Source organism: Sciurus vulgaris (genome assembly GCF_902686455.1).
Source record: "Sciurus vulgaris genome assembly, chromosome: 4".
Taxonomy (NCBI): domain Eukaryota; kingdom Metazoa; phylum Chordata; class Mammalia; order Rodentia; family Sciuridae; genus Sciurus; species Sciurus vulgaris.
This window is the reverse complement of record NC_136464.1, coordinates 16,700,423-16,722,832: the sequence shown is the minus strand read 5'-3', so window position 1 is coordinate 16,722,832 and position 22,410 is coordinate 16,700,423. Positions and strand designations below refer to the sequence as shown.

At 43.3% G+C, this 22,410-nt stretch overlaps 1 protein-coding gene across 5 annotated transcripts in view; it reads right to left on the bottom strand.

The window, feature by feature from the left end:
- NRAP (nebulin related anchoring protein) overlaps positions 1-22,410 on the bottom strand; it is a 70,052-nt gene that overhangs the window by 39,539 nt on the left and 8,103 nt on the right. For 2 of the 5 annotated variants that reach the window (XM_079137446.1, XM_079137442.1), the window contains exons 7-19: positions 22,043-22,147; positions 21,240-21,347; positions 20,847-20,948; positions 17,948-18,055; positions 16,888-17,004; positions 14,332-14,436; positions 11,954-12,061; positions 10,847-10,951; positions 5,816-5,914; positions 4,572-4,676; positions 3,367-3,474; positions 3,020-3,121; positions 414-611 (exon numbers count right to left, since the gene is read on the bottom strand). In XM_079137446.1, the coding sequence (XP_078993572.1) occupies positions 414-611; positions 3,020-3,121; positions 3,367-3,474; positions 4,572-4,676; positions 5,816-5,914; positions 10,847-10,951; positions 11,954-12,061; positions 14,332-14,436; positions 16,888-17,004; positions 17,948-18,055; positions 20,847-20,948; positions 21,240-21,347; positions 22,043-22,147 (1,470 nt within the window). The remainder of the gene's footprint in view (positions 1-413; positions 612-3,019; positions 3,122-3,366; positions 3,475-4,571; positions 4,677-5,815; positions 5,915-10,846; positions 10,952-11,953; positions 12,062-14,331; positions 14,437-16,887; positions 17,005-17,947; positions 18,056-20,846; positions 20,949-21,239; positions 21,348-22,042; positions 22,148-22,410) is intronic. The other 3 variants (XM_079137443.1, XM_079137444.1, XM_079137445.1) reach the window with 3 other exon arrangements.

Below are 22,410 nucleotides of genomic sequence, written 5' to 3'. Positions count from 1 at the left end.
ATCTTAATTAGAAAAAGATACATTCCATGATTGCATCAATAAATCAAAATAGATTCTACTGTCATGTAAAATAAAAAAGAACAAATAAAAATTTAAAAACTTTTAAGATCATTTCTCGTATATTTTGGCTAAGAACCTTCTTTTCCAACCTGCTAAATTTCCAAGATTTGTTTCCCTTTTGCTTAAGCCAACACATCTTAACTTTGCCCCTGGCTGTAAGCCCCACACCTCCATCCCTGAGTCTCCACTGTCTTGATTCTGCCTCCTCGTCTGTCCTCCCTGGGCCCAGCATCTCCAGCAGTTCCTCCTAGTCCTCTGAGTTATGTAATAGACTCATGCACAAGTTCAAAATCACACTGAGAGTATATCTAGTTCTGAGATGTGGGCAGAGCTGGCAGCAAGTGAGGGCTCACCTCGCTCTGGAGCCCGTAGGCTTTCTTGGCCCACTGAGTCTTCATGTCTTCAGGCAGCACAGTGTACTCATGCAGTTTCTTCCTGTAGTCCAGGTCACTGGCAAGAGCCTGGGCCTTCTTAGCATGCCTGATGTTTACCATATCCATGGGTAGGTGAAAGTGGGTCTTACTCTCTTCAAAGCCTTTCTTGTATTCAACCTGGAATATACCAAACAAGGCCCATTAGCTAAAGACTGCTCTTGCAGAAGTGCTGTGAAAACACAAGAAAGATTCCCAGGCTTTCAGGAGGAATGGATGCTTTCAATGCCACCATCTGTAAAAGGTCTGACCCAGGGCTTAGCTCTGTAAGGCAGCGTCGCGGGCTGCTGTGGCTCCCCTTGTCTCTGGGAGGCCTCTCTCTTATGGATCTTAGCTCTTTTTACCTGGCTGCTCTAGCAAGAGGGCACTTGATCTGTGGTTTCTGCAGAAGCAGAATAACAAAGCTTGGGCTTCAGAGCCAGACAAGCCTGAGCTCAGACCTGATCTGCCCTTTACCAGCTGGGACACCTCTGGCAAGGTATTTCACCTCCCTGAGGGCTCACTTTCCTTGAAACTGTTATAAGAAGTATAGGAAAGAGTAGAAGAAATGTGCTTAGTCCAGGGACTGTCACATAGCAAACACATGATACATGTGAGTGACGAGGATGATAGTGATGAGGTGGTATGGTGGTGGTGGCAGTAATGATGTGATCATGATGGTGATGATGGTGACTGATGGTGGTGGTGGTGATGGTGGTGGTGATGGTGGTAATGGTTGCCACAATGGTGAGGATGGTGATCCTGGTGGTGATGATGGTAATGGTTGCCATGATGGTAATAACGGTGGTCCTGGTGTTGATAATGGTTGCCATGATGGTGAGGATGGTGAGCCTGGTGGTAACGATGGTGATGATGGAGGTGATGATGGTAATTATGGTGGTGGTGATTGTAGTGATGGAGGTGAGAGATGATGATGGCATGTGGTGGGGATGGTAGGGTATTGCAGTAAAAGGAGTGTGGACCAGCTAGCAAGAGCTCTGGAGTCCAATTCTCTATCCTGACTACCTATGACTTTAGATAAAATACCATTCTATGACCCTCAGTTGCTCCAACTGCATATTTTAAAAAAATTCATTCTCTTTCTAAACCAAACCAAAATCTCACTGCCTCTTTATGCTTCATGACTATGCATTTCACCAGCTTGCCCAGTAGACAAATCCAAAATGGTAACCCAGATGCCAATTCACATATTCCATTCAAGTCACAGCATCTTAATAGTTTGGTCAGGTAATTATGTCCACCTGAACCTTCAGAGCTGCATAAGCTGGCTTTGCTACTTGGAGCAGTGGTCACAGAGCAGGAACTCAATGCTCACAGGCTTTCTGCCTGTCCGGCATGGCAGGGAAGACTTGATTAGAAACCAGCTGTGTCCCTTCTAGCCATGCTCTCTTTCCCCAAAGGAATATCTCCTACTTTGGTAAGTGATGTTTACCACAGTTAATCTCCAGCCACCATGGTTGTTTACAAGTAGCCTTTTTCTGATTCGTTGGAGCCTGGGATATCCCAGGTGTTTGGTAAACACTCCGAATACCAGTTGTCTTGTTATTGTACAATTCATCCAGAACACCACAATGACTGGAATGCTTACTGCCTAGTTCCCTATTAGATTTGGACATGGTTTCCCATCACCAAAATGTATCTGGAGGCTTAATTCCTCAACGAGGCAGTGGGGAGGTGGGGCCTAGTGGGAGATGTTTGGGTCATGGGGGTGAAGCCCACGTGAGTAGATAATACTGTGCCTCAGTAGGGAACTAGTTTTCCCTCTCGTGGGACTGGACCATGGGCTACTACATTGAGATACAAACCTCAGAGATTATTTTATGAAAAAGGAGGCTATAATCTGCAATTCATATTTTGTATTGATATTTATAAAATACCTACTGATACTTATAACAGTGCTCATCTGATTAACAGATTTTTGAGTACTTAAAAAAATAAAAAAGAATGTGCTCCAAAAAGCAAGGCCGCCACTTGGGTTCTCCCTGTTGCCCCCCACTTTTCCCACCATGGTGATGCTACAGGAGGCCTTCACCAGATGCAATTTTGGACTTCCAGCCTCCAGAACTGTATGCCCACATAAACCTCCTCCTTCTCTATAAGTGACCAGTCTCACATATTCTGTTATAGCAAAAGAAAATAGACTAAGTCACTCTCCCAGCAGAACTAATTTCCATGAGGGAGAAACTTGTTATATAAGACATTCATTCTTGTGACTCCCGTGTCTCATACAGCATTTTGCCCATAGTGATTGACTGGCAAATGTGTGGATTAAGTAACTTGGCCAAACACCTCTGTACCTCGATCAGTAGAGGCTATCACTGTTGGGGCTACACTCTTTCTCTATTTTCAAAGAAGAGCATACTTCAGTAAAATAAAGAAAGCGAGCACACTTCTTACACAAGCCAGGAAAGAAAGGAGTTGCAGGTAGAAGTCAATATAAGGCAATGGTCCCCGGCGAAGTTGCCAGGAAAAAGTTTTCAAGTAACATAACTTTAAGAGAAAGGCTCGGGGGTGGGAAAGGAGTCTACCTCACTGCTCATCTTGGCCACCTGCAGGGAGTGCAGAAGCTTCGAGTCCGTGGTTCCCATGGCTTTGCCTTTTGTTTTCTCATATTCTTCTTTGTATTTAATCTTGAGAGAAAAAGAAAGTCTCCTGTGAGTGAGAGAAACTTTGCCATCTAAGGGGCTCGGTTTAACAAGTGCTAGGAGAACAATTCTGAGAAACCACCTCCCAGTCTTGCGTGGATCCAGAAGAAGATTAAAGTATTGCGATGTTTACAATGTTAACAGTCAGTCATTATTTTTTTCAGCAGGACCACTGACACTTTATTGGAACCATTCCTTATCCATTTCTGAGTTAATGAGAGAAAACCTACATTGCTAGCAAGCTCCCCAGAGGCTTTGGCGGCCAACAGAGACATGGCATCCAGCTTCATCTCAAATCCTTTCCCCTTTGTCTTCTCCCAGCCTTCTTTGTACTTCACCTAACAAACAAAAACACAGGTGAGCAGGAATAGCTACCTAGAGTCCTTCCAAAAGTTGAAGAGAAATTTTCTTTAAAGAAAGAAAGTTGGTTTCTTTAACAACTTACAGGCCGGTCTTGGCTGCTATTATAAAAATAGTAATAATAACTATTAACACAGTTCATTGATTCCTTAGTCAGAGGCCCACGAGGAGCAATGGTAAGAGATCAGGACAAAACTTTGTTATTTCTTGGTCATGTGACTATGGTTAATTACATCTTTGAGCTTTGATTTTACCATTTACAAAAAGAAGATCATATCCTCTTTCTCAGAGTCGGCGTGCGAATAAATTAGATATGGTATATGGAAACAAATGGTAAACTGGCCAAGTGCCCTTGAGACAGAAGGTATTGATATCGCCATGGTAACAGCAGCTACGGCTTACTGGCCCTGTCCTAAATGCTTTAACTCACTGATTGCACATCTTCTTATCAGGCCTGTGCGGCTCAAAGAAATTAAAGAACTCACCTAGGGTCGCACAGGTAAAAGCTGGTGATGCCTACATCTGAACCCAGGTCTACCTGATCTCAAAGCCCATGCCACCAACTGTGTCCCTACAACAGTTCCCGAGGGTTATGCTGACTCTGTATCCTATCATGGCACGTCATATCAGCCATCCCAGTTCAGAAAATGTAAATTCTGGGGGTTTTCCTCCTGTCCCACAAATCCGATCTGGAACGAGAAGCCTAATCGCAGCTCACCAATGACTCTGGAAGACTCTCATAATCAGGATTGTTCTTGAAGTCTGTATTTTCCCCACACAGCAAGTCACCAGGTAGAAGTCACCAGGGTGATGACAATGACAGCACTGCTGATGGCTGTACAGAGTTCTCATAGGCCATACGTGTGCTCAGATAATGAGAAGCAAGTTGCTTTGACCAAGCCATCCCTAGTGAATGAGTGCCGTAAGATGGCCAAGTTCAGAATTAAAATGTGACGGATGCCTCGGAGGAACCTCTCTCAGGATTAGAAGGGTCCCTGCTTGTTGGACCATGCAGGCGTCTCCACGTGCACATCCACCCACGTCCCCCTCCGTGGCCTCCCGGTAGCCCGCTCACCTCGCTGAACAGTTTGGCGTTAGTTCTGGCCTTCACCAGCTGGGGCACATCCTGTGGCAGTGTGTAATTCAACTTGTTTTTCTCATAGTCAGCGCGGTAATTCACCTGATGGGTAGAAAATGCAGCTGCAGGGTTTTTATATGGGCAGAAGGGGAACTTTGAGGGGGAAACTCTCTTTCCCACTTTCTCCTGAGACCCATCACTAAGAAGGAGTTCATGGAAAATCCATTTTACACAGAAGCCTGTAATTTGGGGAATGTTTCAAATTAATAGATTGGAGGGGCCGATTGAAAACTTCAACAACTCAAAGGCACATTCAAAGTTGCGTGTTTGAAAAAGAATTCCCTGCGGCAACTTCACCAACTCCTCCTATGAGCCCTTGAAGGCATGAAACTTATTTTTGTAACTTGCTGTGGTGCTGAGTCTCTTGCTGTATGCAGGGTTGATTCTCAACAAGAAACCACCAAATACGTGTTTGAAGAAAGAGACATCTTAAAACACACACACACACACACACACACACACACACACACACACACACGAGAGCTAGTCAGATGCGTGATTCCTGATGGAAGGATACACATCATCTGAGACTTGACCAAAAATTGACCCTGAACTTTGGACACTGCTGACATTCAGAATTATTGTTAAGCATCGTTATTACCCTATGTACATGTATGATTACACAAATGGTGTGAATCTACATTGTGTACAACCATAGAAACGAAATGATGTACCCCATTTGTGTACAATGAATCAAAATGCAGTCTGTAAAAACTTAAAAGCTAAATAAAAAAAAAAGAATTATTGTTAGGGTGTCTTGTTTGTTTTGGTGTGATGTATTAAAATGGTATAAACAGGTTTAACCTTTTTCCATCTTTTAGAGATTCATACTGAAATATTTATAAAATATTTCTAGATTAAGTTATAAAATACCGGAATTTTCTTCAAAATAATAGGGGAAGGGGGTATGGGTAGGTATATAGATAAAGCAGGATAGGCCCTGAGTCGATACTTGCTGAAGCTGAGGGTCGGGTACCTGCAGATGCATTACATTATTCTCTTTACTTTTGAATGTGTTTGAAATTTTCCATAATAAAAAGTTTTTTGAAGGGGATCATTCCAAGATCATAATAAGACATTCTGTCAGTAATAAAGATCAACTCTTTGGGAGTTAGATGTCCAGAGGTCTCACAACGATGATGATACCCCCACATCTGGCCAGGCAGAGGCTGGTCACTTACGTGGCTCAGTTGCTGGGCATTGATTTTGGCTTGGACAATCTGCGGAGTATTGGTCACAGAGCTGTACTTCAACTTGTCAATGCTTTGCCTGTAGTTGACCTAGGTAAAAACAGACACAAGAAGATGTCACTTGGTTTTTTTCTCTAAGATTTGCTTGGGTTCCTTCCCCAACCCAACCAAGTGGTGATTCTCAAATTATTAGAAAAGGAACCAAAGATTTCAACTGGACACCACCAGACACCCTAAGCTGACAGACAGGAAAACAGCACACCAAGGAGTGGTACAGGCTACTCAAAAAAGAGGCCAACTCACTGGCCAGTGGACATAGTAAAAGATGCTTGTCCACATTATTAATCTGAGAAATGTACACTAAAATCATAATAGGATACACTTCCACACCACCTGAAGAGAGAAAATTAAAATTGCTGAAAGTATCAAGTGTTGGCAAGGACAGGGAGCTATGGAAGCTCCCATAATGCCACTGGAAAACATGCAGATCAGCACAACTGCTTTGGAAAACAGTATGGCATTTTGGCATATACACTACCCCATGTCCTGATAATGCTATTCCTGGACTTATTCTCAAGGAAAATCTGCACATGGCCACTTTATAAAAATTCAAGGTGAATATCTGCACTTACTACACTTTTCTATATATGTCTTATGCCTCACAAAAAATGGGGTGTTTTTTAAAAAGAGAAAGAAATGAAAGAGGGACAAAAAGTCTGCCAAAGCCCACACACGTCTTTGAGCACCAGCGGCCCCTCACAGGGATGGCCTAGGGTGACCACCTGTGCACCAGCCCCTGCCAGGTCTCACTTCCACTTGGTGAGAGTCCCCAAGCACTTCAACAGAAGCCATGAGTTCAGAAGGGGAGGAGGCAGAATTTCCAGCACAGCTTGATGCCTGGCTTCCTACTTCAAGATATTTGGGACTAGGGAATTTTCTCTTTTGGGAAAATGCAAATTGCTTTTTAGAGAGTGAAGGATGATTAGCCATTTGCACATGAAACCTTATTCATCCAATCATGTTTTCCTCCAAACACAACTGACCAAGATCCACTGTCCAGGCAAAGGGGAGCCAGGGAGTAAAGGTCAAGGTGTGCAGCTGGAAGCAGCTAATGGGGAGGGGCTGAGCTGAACTGAGCAGGAGCCCCCCACAGCCTATTGGCAGGAAGGGGATCTGGGGTAAATAAATGAGGGTAGGTCTGGATGGGTAAGGACCTTTGGGGTAATTTTGTACCAAGGCTAGCTGGAAATCCAGGTAAAAGAAGGAGCACACTCATTCCTAACCCTGACCTTCTTTCCTTAAGCCTTTCTGGTCCCTCCCACCCACCTACCCACCTGTTCATTCTTTCATTCCTTCAACAGTCTCAGAGACCTGGCTGTGCTCAGGGAGCAAACTCAGACGCGGCCTGCCCACATAGGTATCGCAGATGAGTCCTTTCTCCCAGGACCCCAGATGATTCAGTCCAGTCCCTCAGGACACTGGAGCCTCTCTGCCCACGGGTTCCAGGTCAGGCCCCTGAGCCTGTTGGGCCCTGGCTTGGCTTGTGGGGTTGATCACCACCATATGTCCCCCAGGCAGATTTCACATCTCTGGTTTATTCCCTGAAGCCCCCACCCCCACCCAGGATCCCACAGTGTGTGGCAGCTTCTGTAGAGCTGCGTCCTGCCTAAGAACCCCCCACCCCTTGCTGCACCCCACTCTCCACTGCCAACTCTACCTGGACCTCACTCATGGCCACCAACCTGCTCTTCAGGTGGCTGGCTCTGCCTTTCAAGGGGGCCCCACCCCAGCCATGCCCTTTCCTACATCTCCTATCTGTCTACACTGCAGCCCTGTGTCTGTGTCCTTCTGTCCACCTGCTGCTACCTCCTGGAGCTGCCTCCCTGAGATGACGGCCTGTGTTGGGGAGTCTGCAGCCTGAGGCCCCAATTGTCTGTGGGAACCAGGGACAAAGCTCAATGCCTGGTCTCACTGGGGGAAAGGAATGAGGGGTGATGGGGACAGTAGCAAGGGCGGCAGGTGCCACCCCGTTCTAGAGCACTGGCTATCATGCGTCACCGGAGTAGGACATAGAATGGCTATATTTTCTAATTATTCCAAAGAAATCAGAAATCTATATTATTATGGAAAAATCTTGCAATTTTTAAATACTGGAAAACAATTCTATATTTTTAAAATTCAGTGATGCAAATGAAGTAGACCTAATGGCCACTTTGGGCCCACTGGCTGCTGTACTCCCTTCATTCTTGCCTGTCCCAACACCAGCTCCTAGTAATCACGACCAACCTCAGGGCATGCACCTGGGTCCAGCAGTACTCCAAGTCTCTCACACATGACTTATTTAATTCTCCCAAACACCCTAACGGTGGGCACTACTATCATCCCTACCTTATAATGTGCAAGCTGAGGCTTGGAGACCTAAGGTGACTTGCTCAAGGTCACACAGCTAGTAAGTGTCAGAGCTTGGATTTGAATCCCAGGACCCTACCTCTCAAGGTGGCTCTTAATGTATGCATATTAACCTGGTTTGCCAAAACTAGTGTGCTTGGACTACTCACCTGGTATTTGGACAAGAGGTTCCCCATGACCAGAGCTAGTATTGCTTAGATAGGGAAATGTGTTCTGTGCACAAATGAATGACTTACAAGTTAACCTCTAGAACAGGACCTAGGGAAAATACACTGGGCCTTGGAGTGTTTTTGTTGGACTTGGAGTCAAGGACAGCATCCCTTTACCCTCCCTATGATTCAAGGAGAAAAGTTTGTCTGTGTCCTGAGAATATAGGGAAGACTAGGAAATATAAAGTCATTTCAAAGTCGACTATTAATGAGATTACAGTACTGTGACTTCCTAATGCATTAATTCAGAGCGAAAACTTATCAACTCATAATAGAGTCTATTAGAATTCAGAATTATGCATGATAAAATGTCACAAAAACTATATTTTTTAAATGGCATCTTCCTTCCTGATTATTCTGCATTAAGTATGTCACAGAGCACAATTACTTTTCTCTGCAGGACATAATTAACAGTCTCCATGATTAATCACATCTTTGCAACATCACAAATGCCTGGCTATTGCTTCAATCTACATTCTGAAGGGTTTCTTTGCTAAATATAGAGTCTCATTTTAATTCTATTAGTGTTTATAAAATCTGTCTAAAGGGAATGCTCTCTAATTGAGGGCCCATGCTTTATTTAATTTCATAGTTATTTCACCACTTTTAAGGCTATCAGACAGAGAAGACACAAATGCTCTTGCGAATGGATTCCCCCCAAATTTCCTGAACGCTAAAGTCCCTACATCAGGGACAGTAAACTCAAATTCACACCAGAGCCAGGAAGGAAAGGGAAAAGGAGATAAGTCACACTCAGGGAGCCGCCACCTCTCAGTCCCAGACAACTGCCACCATGCAGAAACTGGGGCCGCTTCTCCCAGGCTTTTCAGATTTTTCAAGAAAAGATGAAAATATTAATTCCACTGTCGAATTCACAGCTTCCACATGTTGGTTCAATTTATTTTTAGACATGTGTGGCCCAAAACCAAACCAAACAAAAAAGACTCCTATAGCCTGCATGTGGCTCATGCCCTGCCAGTTTAGAATGTATCTCGAAACTCAATACTCCTAATTCAGTCTAAGTTCATTCATGTATCAGACGTCCCCAAGTGGGCTAGCTATATTTCAGGTGTACAGTTTGATCCAGAGTCTTCTTTGGAAAAATGTTGTCTCAGGTCTTGTTATAATGGGAGAACAAAATTGTAGGAATCAATCTTGTTTTGTTTGTGCTATTTATTAGGCATGATTTCTAGAACTCTGCTGCACAAGCACACCCTGGAGTTTTAATGAAGTACTCTTAATTGGCAAGTGTCCCAGGTAACGTATGCAGCCAAAAGAGAAAGAAAGTAACTTTGATAATGGCCAAGTTTAACTTTGGTTTCATTAAGGTGAGATGAGTAAGTCAACCCAGTAAAACTTCCTGAGAAAAAACTTCCTGAAAATAAAGTAGAGGCATTCCTCTACTTCCCATCTCCTTTAAAAAACCCCTTTCACTATCCTTGCTATGTGTGTGCTCCAATGTCCTGGACACCATGTTAGACCCAACCAATCCTATTGCTCCTAATGTGAGCAAGAGAGAGAAAAGGGTGAAGCATTATATACCAAAGGGGAAGCTCAAGTCAAATATTGGAGTCAAGCTGATCCCAAAGGAAATGAAGGTAAGTAACACTGGGCATTCAATAAATATATGTAGTACTGTGTGTTGAACTGTTGATCAGAGACCACCTTCACTGACCAAGAACTATGGCACCCACTCACTTAGAGACCACCTTAAGAATGTTTTAAGATGTCAAATGACTTTTGTCTTTTTCTTTGTACTTTTCTGTATTTCCAGAATTTTCCATAGTAAACAGGTAGTAAAATTCTTATAATCAGAAAACAATAAATTGAATTGTACTATTTTGTTTGGGGCAAGCCAAACTATAAAAGGATTCAGTGTTGCAATAACAATAAATAAGGGATAAGCAGATAGATATGGCTATCTATATATGGATACACACACACACACACACACACACACACACACACACAGATATGTTTCTGATGTGTTCCTGAGAAAAAGTTCAGTCAACATTACCACTTACTTTCAACTGATATTCATCTATCCGTTTTATTTTACTTCCTTCAGTCCTTAACATACTATACTCCAAAGCTTAAAAAAAAAAAGTCAGCACTGCTAAGAAATAATGATCATTAATTCCCCCAGCAGTTCATTTCTAAAAGAAGAAAATGAACTTCAGGGTGTTTTTAAGACAAAACCAGAGTGGACCCCACTGTACATTGAAAACCTGAGTTTCCAGACATGCATGGATGGACTTCCCAGGGGAAAGAGTCCCCTTGCTCAAGTCCCTTCCACCTCCTGCCTTTGATCTATCTTGTTTCTTTCCCTCTTACTGCCTAAGAATAGCCCCACAGGGAAGAAGTGACAAGTAATAAACAAAAGGACCATCAGAAGAGGACTTACATCTTTCAAGGGAACCAGCTTCATGGTTGTTTGATAGGCGGGAGTAAGAGTGGCTGGGTAGTTGTAGTCCACAATATCGTGTTTATAATCAGCCTTGTAGGCAATCTGAAACCCAAAGACAAGAACAAGAAAAAAGAAATCAGTCCCTGTTCTCTTTTGACCTCATTTGAATGTCATAAGAAATACTTTTAAAATAGCCAAAAACAAAATTAATTCAGTTTCATCACCTCCAAGGAAAATTAAGTTATGTTCACACTTTTGTCTTTGATTAATTTGAATTTTTCTTAATTATCCAAGATTAGTTAACGTTCATCTGTAGTGTTATTTATCTTTCTTTTTAATGATGAGATTCCTTGTCGTTTCTGTTAACAAAGAGCGCATGCACTTGGGGCTTGGGCAAAAGGTGGAGTTACTTCTAGCTCACTCCAAGAAAATAAATGAAAAGTTGAGTCTTCAGAGTATTTATTTATTTTTTTTCCCCTAAAGGTCAAATTGGACAGTCTCAAGCAGAAGAAACTGACATTTGCATAATGAAAGTAGTTTCCTTTCAGTGTCCCTGACCTCCAAGATTTACAACCTGGCATTTGAAACTCCGTGAACTGGATTGATAAATCCAGAGAAATTAATAATTACATGCTACAAGGAAAACAGGGACCTGTTCTATTTTGTGATCCTATTACCTTGACCAATGCCTGGCCATAGCAGGTCTTCAATGAACACAAAGACTCAAATAGACAAACTCACCAACCATTGAATAAACGCCATATAAATCACAAAAGCTCTGGAATCCTGGGGGTTTTCAAATATGAATTGTGTTCATCCACTTCTCTTTACTACTCAGAAACCCAAAGTTCTTTTCACACTGGATCAATTATAAAAATCTCAGTACTCTTTAAACCAGAGAAAGCTAAGAAAAATACATTGAGTCTTGGAAAATTTCAAGGAATTGTAAGTATTTTTGGTTGTGTTAGTTAACATTTAGAAATTCTTATGGGTCTGTCTTTACCCAGGAGAACACAAATATTTTAGAGAGGTTGAAAAACAATGAGCTGAATTCCTGATGCTCCATCCACTCCACCCCTGGAGGCCCTTGCACAAAGCACTCACGTTGCTGGCCAGACTGCCAACTTTCAGAGCATGAAGTGTGCGTCTGTCCATGCCAACTCCTTCATAGTGGCCTCTCATGTGGTTCTGGTAGTTTTCTTTATATTTATTCTACATAGAAACACAAAACTTTCAGCAAAAACTTCCCCACAGGTTGAAGATAAACTATTTGTCTTAATTCACTAAATCCAAAATACAAATGATTAAATATAACCCATTTAAGTAGTCAGTGTACCACTGAGTAAAAAGTAAAGCAAACTTTTTTTCTAACCACTTAAATTTCAAGCAAGCACAAGAAGTTGAATCAAGACAGCAGACAAGCCCTCAGGAGCATGGGTATGACCAGCAATGGGAGCACAAAGCAGACTTGGCTTATTTGTTTATTGTTACGGTTTTGGTTTTAAATTTACCAGATTTTTCCAATGTGAAAACTTATCATGAGTGTGTAGAGCCCATCATTGGCAAGCACTGATTATGTGGACACTGTCTGCACAGTCCCAGACTGGGGACTGATGCAAGTCACTGCATGCAATTACCTCTACTTCCACATACAGTCAGCCCTCTGCCTCTGAAATTTACACCCATGTTTCAACCAATCACAGAATGAAAATATTAATTTAAGCATTGCATCTGTATTATACACATGCAGACTTTGTTGTCACAATTCCTTAAACTATATGGCATAACAACTATTTGCATGGCATTTACATTATATTAGGTAGTATAAGTAATTGAGAAATGATTTAAAGTATATGTGCAGATGTACAGAGGTTACATGCAATTACTAAGCTATTTTATATAAGGGACTTCAGCATCTGAGAATTTTGGTACCCACCAAGAGGATTCTGGAACCAATTTCCTATGGATGCAAAGTGATGACTGTATATGAAGACGACCTTAGTCAAATTCTGTGATGTAAAAATTGGTCACTGTGACCATGTTAAATAATGATGTTATATCTCTAATAACATCAAATAAATAGAAGATCCAAATGGAATGATGAGAAGTCATAAATAGGAAAATCTGGGTAGCTTCATGACACTGCGTTAAAATCATCTGCCCTGAGAGGTCAGTGAGTTTCCAGGCCTGGGCTGAGTAGAATACTATTCATAATAATAATAATAATAATAGAATACTATTGCTATAGATTAGACATACTATTGCTATAGATTAGACATGATTCTATTTATCTCAGTTAACCTTTGCCAGTCACTCTATGAAGAAAAAGAATTTATTATCATCTCTGTTGGCACTAATGGCATGTTAACTAGCTCAGGCTGACTCCTTACTTCCTGGCGGGTGAGCAAGATCAAGGCCTCAAAGGCGGTTTCAAAAGTTAATGACGATAAATCAGACCACCGTCAGGGATTGGTTAACAACAGTTCCACAAACGTGATCAGCTCGTGCTTGGCATATAGTCCTATGGGACTCTCACCTGTGTGAAAACACCCCCCCAACCCCCGCCACCCCGTGCCTTGCTGACCTTTAAGCTGATTGGTGATTCCTGCCTAGACTTCACCCTACATAAAAGCTGTGTGACTTCCTCAATAAACGAGTTCCTGCTGTGACTGGTCTCCCTGATGCGTCTGATTGTCCTCCACCCGGAGGGCTGGGTGCGGGCGGTCAGTCGGCCCTACCTTTCCGGGTCTGGCCTTGTTGGGGAGTGTCCCTTCCCTTGTCACTGGTTGAGAAGAGCAAGGGGGCCAAAGACCCCAACGCATCTCCATTTGAATGATTGGCAAAGTGGTTCAGAGAACTTAAATGATTTGCTCACTTGGCTAACTATATGGCACCAAGTATGTTAGCTCCAAAATTGATCCTCTTAACCAGAACTTTTATGCAAAATAAATTCCATACTGAGCCTAACAAGGTCACCTGTGATTGCAAATTCTACTATTATGTACAGCTGAACAGAAGTAATATCATACACTCTAGAACAGGTCCTTGATATTCTCAAGGACACATCACCAGACCTTCTCTGAGAATGTCCAAATTCACAAATGCCACTCCAGTATGTGTCTGCTCATCTCTGAGGTAGAGAGAGACTGTCTGGCTCCCAGATGACTATGAGAGTTAAGTGAGATCATGCATTCACTCAGAAGCACAAAGTCACATGGGGGGCGGATCGTGCTCAGCCAGGCTCCCTCACCAGCATTCGTCATTAGGAGCAGACACTGGGCTGCATGGAAGGGATGCAAATGGACAGAAAGGACAGGTCCTGCCCTGAGGACTCAAAGTCAAGCATAAGAAGGGACAGGGGGGATGTGACAGAATTTGACTCCACAATACCCAATCCCAGCAGGCAACCTTAACCAAATATCATAGGTACTCATGCCTAGGCATCCCTGCTTCTCCAAGACATAGGGACACATGCAACTCACATCGCTGGTGAATTTTGAGATCTTGCTCACGTTCCTGAATTGAGGCGTTTCACAGTAGTTGATACTGTGACCTTTACTACTTTCCAGATCCTTCTTATATTCCACCTTGGAAACCAAAACACCAGATGCACCATAGACCCAAACCCCAAGTCACTCTTCAAAACATTGCCAGAACTTGATTGAGATAGTTTTAGAAAATTTTCAACCCCAAATTTTAAAATACCAGGCATAGAATGTTGTAAGTATGTTTTTTTCTTGTTAAAAACAAATAATAAAGTAATAATCAATTTCATTCTGATAAATAAACACGTGGTTCTTTTTCAGAGCAAATACTATAAAAATATACAGCTAAAAAAATGGCAAAACTAGGGTTTGGGGTGTAGCTTAGTGGTAGAGCACTTACCAAGCACACACAAAGCCCTCAGTTTGATCCCCAGCATCACGAAATATTTTTTTAAAAAAACAAGGGCAAAATTTGTTTGAGAAATCAGGTGGTTACTCTTAAGAGGAAAACCAGACATCTGGTCAAGTTCCATTTCTTGATCTGACATCTAGCCATGTAACCATGTCCACCTGTGGAAATTCTTCCTACTATACACAGTTGGTATATGCACCTCTCTATATATATACTTCAATAAAATTTTACCCAAAAAAGGTACTTTATTAAGGAATTTAACAAGGGAGATCACCCTGATGAAGAGTGTCTTCAGTTTAAAATGGGCTGGCTACTTGAGCTTCCCTAAGTGCCTGGAAGAAGACATGAGGCTATAGTTATTAAATGGACTCTGAGTCATCCCAGGTAATTGCAGAACACAGCTGAGGGTGATCACTATTTATAGAGGCAGAGCTGGCTGGTCTTACTGCAGAAACATAAGGGCAAAAAAAGAAATCAAAGGTTCTCTTGTGTCCACTTACCAAAGGAAATATGACTTTCTTTGTTACCATGTATTATAAAACTATATAGTGGGGATATGTCCTTTAAAATATGCAAGATGCACTACAATGTTCACACTACGATTTTAAGTCAAAAAATATAAAACTGTATATATAGTTGAATTCCAACTCTAGACATATACTCATTATACTCATAGATTCTTTATACTCATATATTATACTCTTTGTACTCATATATTCAGTTATTTATATATTTACATAGAAAAAGGTCAACATGTTAACGTTGCTATTCCAGAGTGGCCACGCTATACAACAAGTGGTCTGGTTCCATTTTTGTCCCTTGAAAGCCTTTACGAATCAGAAACAGACGCTTAGCTTTTCCAGGCCTATGACAAAGTGACAGCCTAATCTAGAGCTAATAAAACAAGCAGACAGTAAATATTCCAGGCTTTGCCATCCGTGTGGCCTCTATGCCAAGTGCTCAACTCCCCCTAGGTGACTTGAGAGCAGCCACGGACAATATGTAAGCAAATTCGATGTGGCTGAGTTCCAATAAAACCTCACTTATAAAAACAGACTGATTTGACGCTGAGGTTGTTGTAGTCTGTCGATGGTCTCGAGCATCAGAATCATCTGGAACATTTGTTTAAGTGCAGATACCAAGGCCTCTGCACCTACCTACTGCTTCCAAGTGTCTGGGTCTCCTGATGAGGCTCAGGACGTGTCACTCCTGTGATCCAGAGCAGTCCCAAGTTGGAGGACCATGGGGTAACGAACAGTTTGGGAAAAGGACCAGCCTTTAGAGGTTAGAGAAGAGAACTATTCTAGGATATTTGCATCTCTGTCTCTGAGGTGCAGGTGACTCGTATGTGAGCCTTTTAATAGCTGTATCTCCCCGTGTTGCCAGAGGCGGCCAACTGGAGTCTCGAAGTGATGCGGACGGGAGGAGCTGCCGGCAGAGAGGAGGGTGCAGAGAGGACACGGGTGGGGCGTTTCCTTGCCAGGTGGTCCTAAGAATTCCCAAAGCCTAAGCACAGGGCACACCAACACCAGGCCCCCTCCAGCAGCCAGTTCTGCCTGAAAGGTGGGAAGTCACGGCCTCTCCAACTACCACTACAAGGACAGGAGAAGGAGGGAGGTCCCACATTTCAAACACTTTTTCTGACCTTGGATTTCCACTCTATAATGATGACATACTGTTTGCAAAGTCCTGCACTCTTTCTGCCAACCAGAAATCTACTGCCTGGCACTTTTGACTATGTGCCTGGTGAAGATATATTGGAGCCACCAGAGAAAAATTTAATTTGCTTGACTCCTGTTTTTTTTTTTTTTTTTTTTTTTTTTTTTTTTTTTTTTTTTTTATGTTTTAGCTGTAGATGGACACAGTACCTTTATTTATTTATTTTTATGTGGTGCTGAGGATGGAACCCAGGTCCTCACACGTGCGAGGTGAGTGCTCTATCACTAAACCCCAGCCCCAGGCCCGCTCCTGGGGTTTTTGTTAATTACCTTTTACTACGTATTCTTCAGAAACCAGAAACCCACAGGTTATGTGTGTGGTATCACTCTCGTAATGGTGCTCTTTATTATAGGTCACCCGTTCACTGTCTAGGAGGCAGAGGGTGACAGCATGGAAGTGTGACCCCCTCCCCCCACACCCACCTCGCTCACGAGCTTGTTCACACTCTGGGCCCGTTTGAGAACCAGGTTGTCTTGGGCTGGAAGAGAGTGATAATGGGCAGCACCCCTCATCTTGTGCAAGTCCTGCCTGTATTTTATCTGAAAGAAACACACAAAGAAGATCTGTGAGAGACCTGTCTCCGAAATTACCCCAGATTTAATGTCAAGGTTTACTGAATAGAATTTTCTGAAGGCAAAGAATTGATGTGGACTTCTTCTTCCATTATGTCTACAAATGACTCGGTCCTTCTTGTACTAAAATAGTACTGGCTCTTTTCACACTTCTTATACATTACACTATAATTGTGTATGATAAAAAAAAAAAAAAAAAAAAGTGGTACTAAAACAATCGTGTAATTCCAGCCTGGTTCTGCCCAGGTTCCAGTAGCCTGACTCTAGCCTGGTACTGAGGCCATGTCTTGCACGTCCCTTCTCAGGAAAAGGAGGCTCTGTTCTGGGCAAGTGGGTAATTGAACATTAGGAGAGTCCAGGAAAGGGCAGAGGGTCCTGAATGAATTCGAGAAACTGATTAGAAGCCAAGTTCAAGTTAGCCTGTTAAGATCTGCAGTGAGGTTTCACTTTACCATTTAATTATAGCCTATCTTTCAAGGACTGCCTGTTGCTAACATTCCGCAAATAAAAACCACTTTATCATTGGTTACACCCAGTCTGATAATCACATAACCTGTCTTAATCAACTCTTCCATTAAAATACTCCATTTCTAAATAGGTTTTGGTTGAGATTCTTGATCCCTGCTTATCTGGCTGGACCAGCATTTGTACTCGCTTCAAAAGACCTAAAATAATTTCTGCTTTTTGTCCACGTTGATCTCCTTGCAAAGTTGATAAATGTAAACAAAGACTTCACAGAAAAAAAGAAGACATCAGAAAATTTGGAGGGGAATGGAGGGCTAGGCTAACATTCCCCTTTGGCTCGGCTCTGAGAATGTGTCTGTGTGGAGGTTTCAGTAAGCACAGCTTTCAAAGCCTCATTTCTCCTCTCTCTCTGCCTTGCTTCCAGTCCACCCTGCTTGGTACTTACATCACTAGCAAGTTCATTGGCCTTCTTGGCATTCTGATAAGCTGGGGTGATCATGGCTGGGAAGCTGCCCTTTCCCCTGGGCTCCTCGTACTCCTCCAAGTCACCCTGCTGAGACAATCAAAACTTCGATTGGGTGGGGATCAGAAATGATTGGTCACAGAGCCTGTTCCCAAAGGCCCATCCACATTATCATTCCAGTGACCGCCCTAGGCGCTGTACCATGTGGTGATTAGGACGCCAGACCCTGGAGTCAGGCCTGCGTACTGGTGCGTGTACACAGCAGAAAATAAATGGTAACTAGTATCATAATCATTGTCTTTATTTCCACCCAATAAATCAAGATACTCTACTGGTCTCCCAGTGCCATGCTGCTCTGAAATATTCATGCTTTAATTCATAGCAGGGAAGTCCTTTGTCTTCTAAGAGACTCAAACACTACCTTACCTAGGCCCAACGGTAGAGCTATGCACAGAGATGCTTTGACATCCCCTAGACTATCTCCCTCAGTGTGTCTGTCATGAAACCAGAAAAGGAGTCTCTTACAATTTTTGTGATTTGCAAGGGGAAACTTCACATTGATTATCTGGAATGGGAGTAATTGTGTGCTGACACGAAGGATGGTAACTTACTCTAATTTCCCCTTTCCTTCCCATGCCCCCCGTTCACTCCCACAGAAACCTTCTCTTCCATGAAGCTCTCATCGTGTGACTGGGGCCACCCTTCCCTGGCAGCCCGAAGCACTTTGAGACCAGCTTAGATGCAACTTTCTCTTGGAAGTTCCAAAGTCCTGCCTCATCCCAGACCCCCTGGGCAGAACCAGCTGTGTCCTCCTCTGCATTCTTGCTACTCTTTGCCCATGATTGTGTCCCTTCAGCCCGTGACGCCATCTTCCTGGGTCTCATGGAAGGCAGGGGGCACCCTCTCCAGTACCAGGACTAGACTGGGGCACACACATTTTCTTCAGTACAAGAATTGGGTCAAATTTAAATGCCCAGGCTTCCTTTTGCCCAATCATCATAACTGTTTAGCTAGAGGGATCCTTTTGCGTGGCTGCTAGAATATTCTGGGCCAGATGTAATAGGCAAAACAAACAACAACAACGACCAAAAATCCCTCAAATTCTTTAGCAATCTGCTCTGTGGTTTTTCCCCAACCTGCTCCACAGTTTTGTGCTCGTAGCTTTATTTGTGTGTGTGTGTGTGTGTGTGTGAATCTTTTTGTGACACCTCATCCTATTGGGGAGTTGATTGTTACAAATGATAAACTGAATACATGGTAGAGCCATTTTAATGAGTCTAGTTCGATATTAAAAAGAAGAATGAATTGCTTGGCATTTCAGGCACTATGGATATTTATAGTTATCTGTCTGCCTCTCTCACTCCGTCCTACTCATGCCCTGGCAAGTCACGCTAAATCACACAGCGAAATGCCACAGCAGACTGAGTCCCTTCAACAGCTGCTAACGGTGCAATCAGATGACACCCACTTTGATTCTTGTATTTGTTATTATCAAGACTGGAAACTTCAAAGTGTCCTAAAAATCAAGAACCAACTACAGTCCCATGAAGTTATATTTCATCCATGTCTATGGGTGTGCCTAGAGGCACAGACTAAACTGAACACGTGTGTCATCACTAGGGGTAGACAGCACTGTCAAAATACAGAATAAAATACCTTTGCCAGCACAGAAGCCAGATGTTTCTTAATAAGACTCATTTTTAAAAGTTGTTCCAAGCCTTACTAGGCAACATTTTTAACATGTGAAACCAGCAGAACACATTTTTGTTGAATATAAAGCTCTGAGAGAGCATTTAATTAACCTGCAGAATTGGATAATATGGTCTTTTGAATTCAAAAGCAAGCATTGTTTTCCTCAGGCAGACATCTGCAAAGGGGTCACCACCAAATCCACACACATCTTAAGACACACATGAGTATGTGGCCACAACTGGTAACTTGTTTCTCTAAAGAAGAGGAATAAATTCTTTGTCCTTTTATTTTACAGGTCATGTACATTGAAGAGCCAACTAATTTGCTGCCAAATAAATCAAACTGTGCAGCTAAGAAATTTACTTATTCCCTCAAACTCATCGAATGCACCACTCCATGCTCACACTTATTCTTCCAGTGTTTTTTAGTTACAACTGTGAAAAAACAATGCTTCCTTTTTTCCCCATCCACCACCTGAGTAGGGCCAGAAAACACACGGGGACCGCCAAGTCCAGGTTGGCCTGTAACTGCTGCTGCGACCTGTTCACTCCCTGACAAGACATAGTTCGTTGGAGAAAAGAAACTGGGGAAAAGGTTTGTAACTTCCGGCTACTGCTTCACCTAGCAACCTACATAAGAAATTTACTTTCTAAGGAAACAGGCCCTGGTTACTCAGCAAAATGTTCAATATCCTCAAGATGTGCCTTTTGATTATTTTATTTTTATTCATTTATTTTGTTGTTGTTGTTTTGGTGGTGCTGGGGATCAAACCCGGGGCCTCACACGTGCTAGGCAAGTGCTCTACCACTGAGCCACAACACAGCCATATTTTGATCCTTTCCACATTGATGCACGATGAACTAAACATAACCACCCCCGATACTTGGGTCTGTTCTTCAATGAATAGATGAGAATGCCTTATTCTTGGCCACGCCACCATATTGGTATCGTTTCTTTACTTAAAAAAAAAGAAAAATAGTGTTCAAAATCTGATATCAAGTCAACCACACAGCCCTGTGTAATTGTTTGCTACTTCCTGGCTTGGAAAATCCACCCTCCATACACAGGACAAAGATGATTCACAGCCCAGCCTCTGGTTAAATGGACGTAAGCTGTGTCACAGCTAGTAGGAGCCAAGCAGAATTGGCCATGGTGAGGCCAGGCTCCCAGGAAGCCATGTATCTCATACCTGGCCACGCTGGTCTGCATATTCCTTTCGCAATGTGCCCTCAGCTCCAACTGGGCCAGCCATCCCTCTCATTTCTCTTTGATATTGTTGATGGTATCTCACCTGTTTGAAGGGAAAGGACAAACTAATTGAATTTAGCCTCCCAAGGACAGGAGCCAGAAAGGCAAAAATGAAGGTTTTATGGAATGTTCTTTTTCTGCTTGAGTCTAGGGAGTATGCCTTAGACATAGAAGTACCAGGTCATTGTCATGGCAAAAATGACTGAAAACTACCAGGGAAAGCTACTTCTTGGCTCCAGGGTGCATGCAAGAGTAGACAGGAAGTTGGACTCCGCAGGCCCAGGTTAGTTTCCTGCTTCCTTCCTAACATGACAACATTGCCTTGGCCACTTACATCACTCGCCAGCTCGTTGGCCCTTTTGGCTATCTGATAAGCAGGTGTGATCATAGCAGGGAAACTGCCTTTCCCTCTCTGCTCTTCATAGTCCTCTGTATATCTCACCTGGAAAAAAGAGAAAGAAAAGAGTGGCTCATATCCACAGTCCCACTGTCTACCAGGTGCTCTCAGGGAGGTATCTGGCTAAGGGCTTCTATGACGCTCTGTCCATCTCCAGTCACAGCTCCTATGGCACGTGAGTGGCTTCCAGCTCCACGTGCATCTCATTCACCTTTTCACTCCCAGACCCAGCACAGTGCCTGGTGCAGGGAGATGCTCATTGTAGCGCTCAGCACCTGCCCGTGTTGCACCTGCTGTGGGCCAGGTGCCGCGGCTGGACTGAGCAATGTCTCAGATCCCTGAGGAGCTGTGGTCAAGTGTGGGAGACCAAGAAGACTCCTCCATCCCAGATCCAGGCCAAGGCAAGTGGACACTGCCGAGGAGGGAAGCTGGACGTGTGCTTCAACCTCCCATTCAGAGCAACACTGCATTCTGGTGGGGCACTGAAGCTACGAAGGGGCAAGTGGTAGGAGTTCTTTAGAAATATGCTTCCTACTTTGCAGTGGCCAGGGAGAGTTCTTTCAAGTTAACTGGCTGTATCTGCTTCGGCACTGACGGGATCTCACGTTTTCATTTAAAGAGTCTAGGGAGGTCTATGCTGACTGACATCCTTGACCTTGGGAAGTTCTTGCTGGCGCTCCTGACTCCCCGCAGGACTGGGGTGCTTCCTGCATCCTCCCTCCCTCCCCATCCCGTCTTACATCACTTTGGAGCTGTCCCCCTGCCTTGGCCCGCAGCAGCTCAGGTGTGTCCGCCACCGTGGTGAACCTGGAGATGCGCTCTTCATGTCCTTTCCTGTATTCCACCTGGTGGGGAAATGGAGGAGTCAAGTTTACGCCCCCTCCCGGCCTCTGTGAGGACCTCTCCTTAGAGCTCTCCTGAATCTACAGCATTAGGCTATGCTCCGCACAGACCTGTGGCAAGTCTATTATGGTCACAAAGGTGTCTATGCATTATGCTAAATTCCAAAGAGTGCCAGGCACTGCTAAGTGTTAATCAAATAGTAACTTCACGTTCACAACTACACATCCACTGGGATTATTGTTTTCCTTGCTTTCCAAATAAGCAG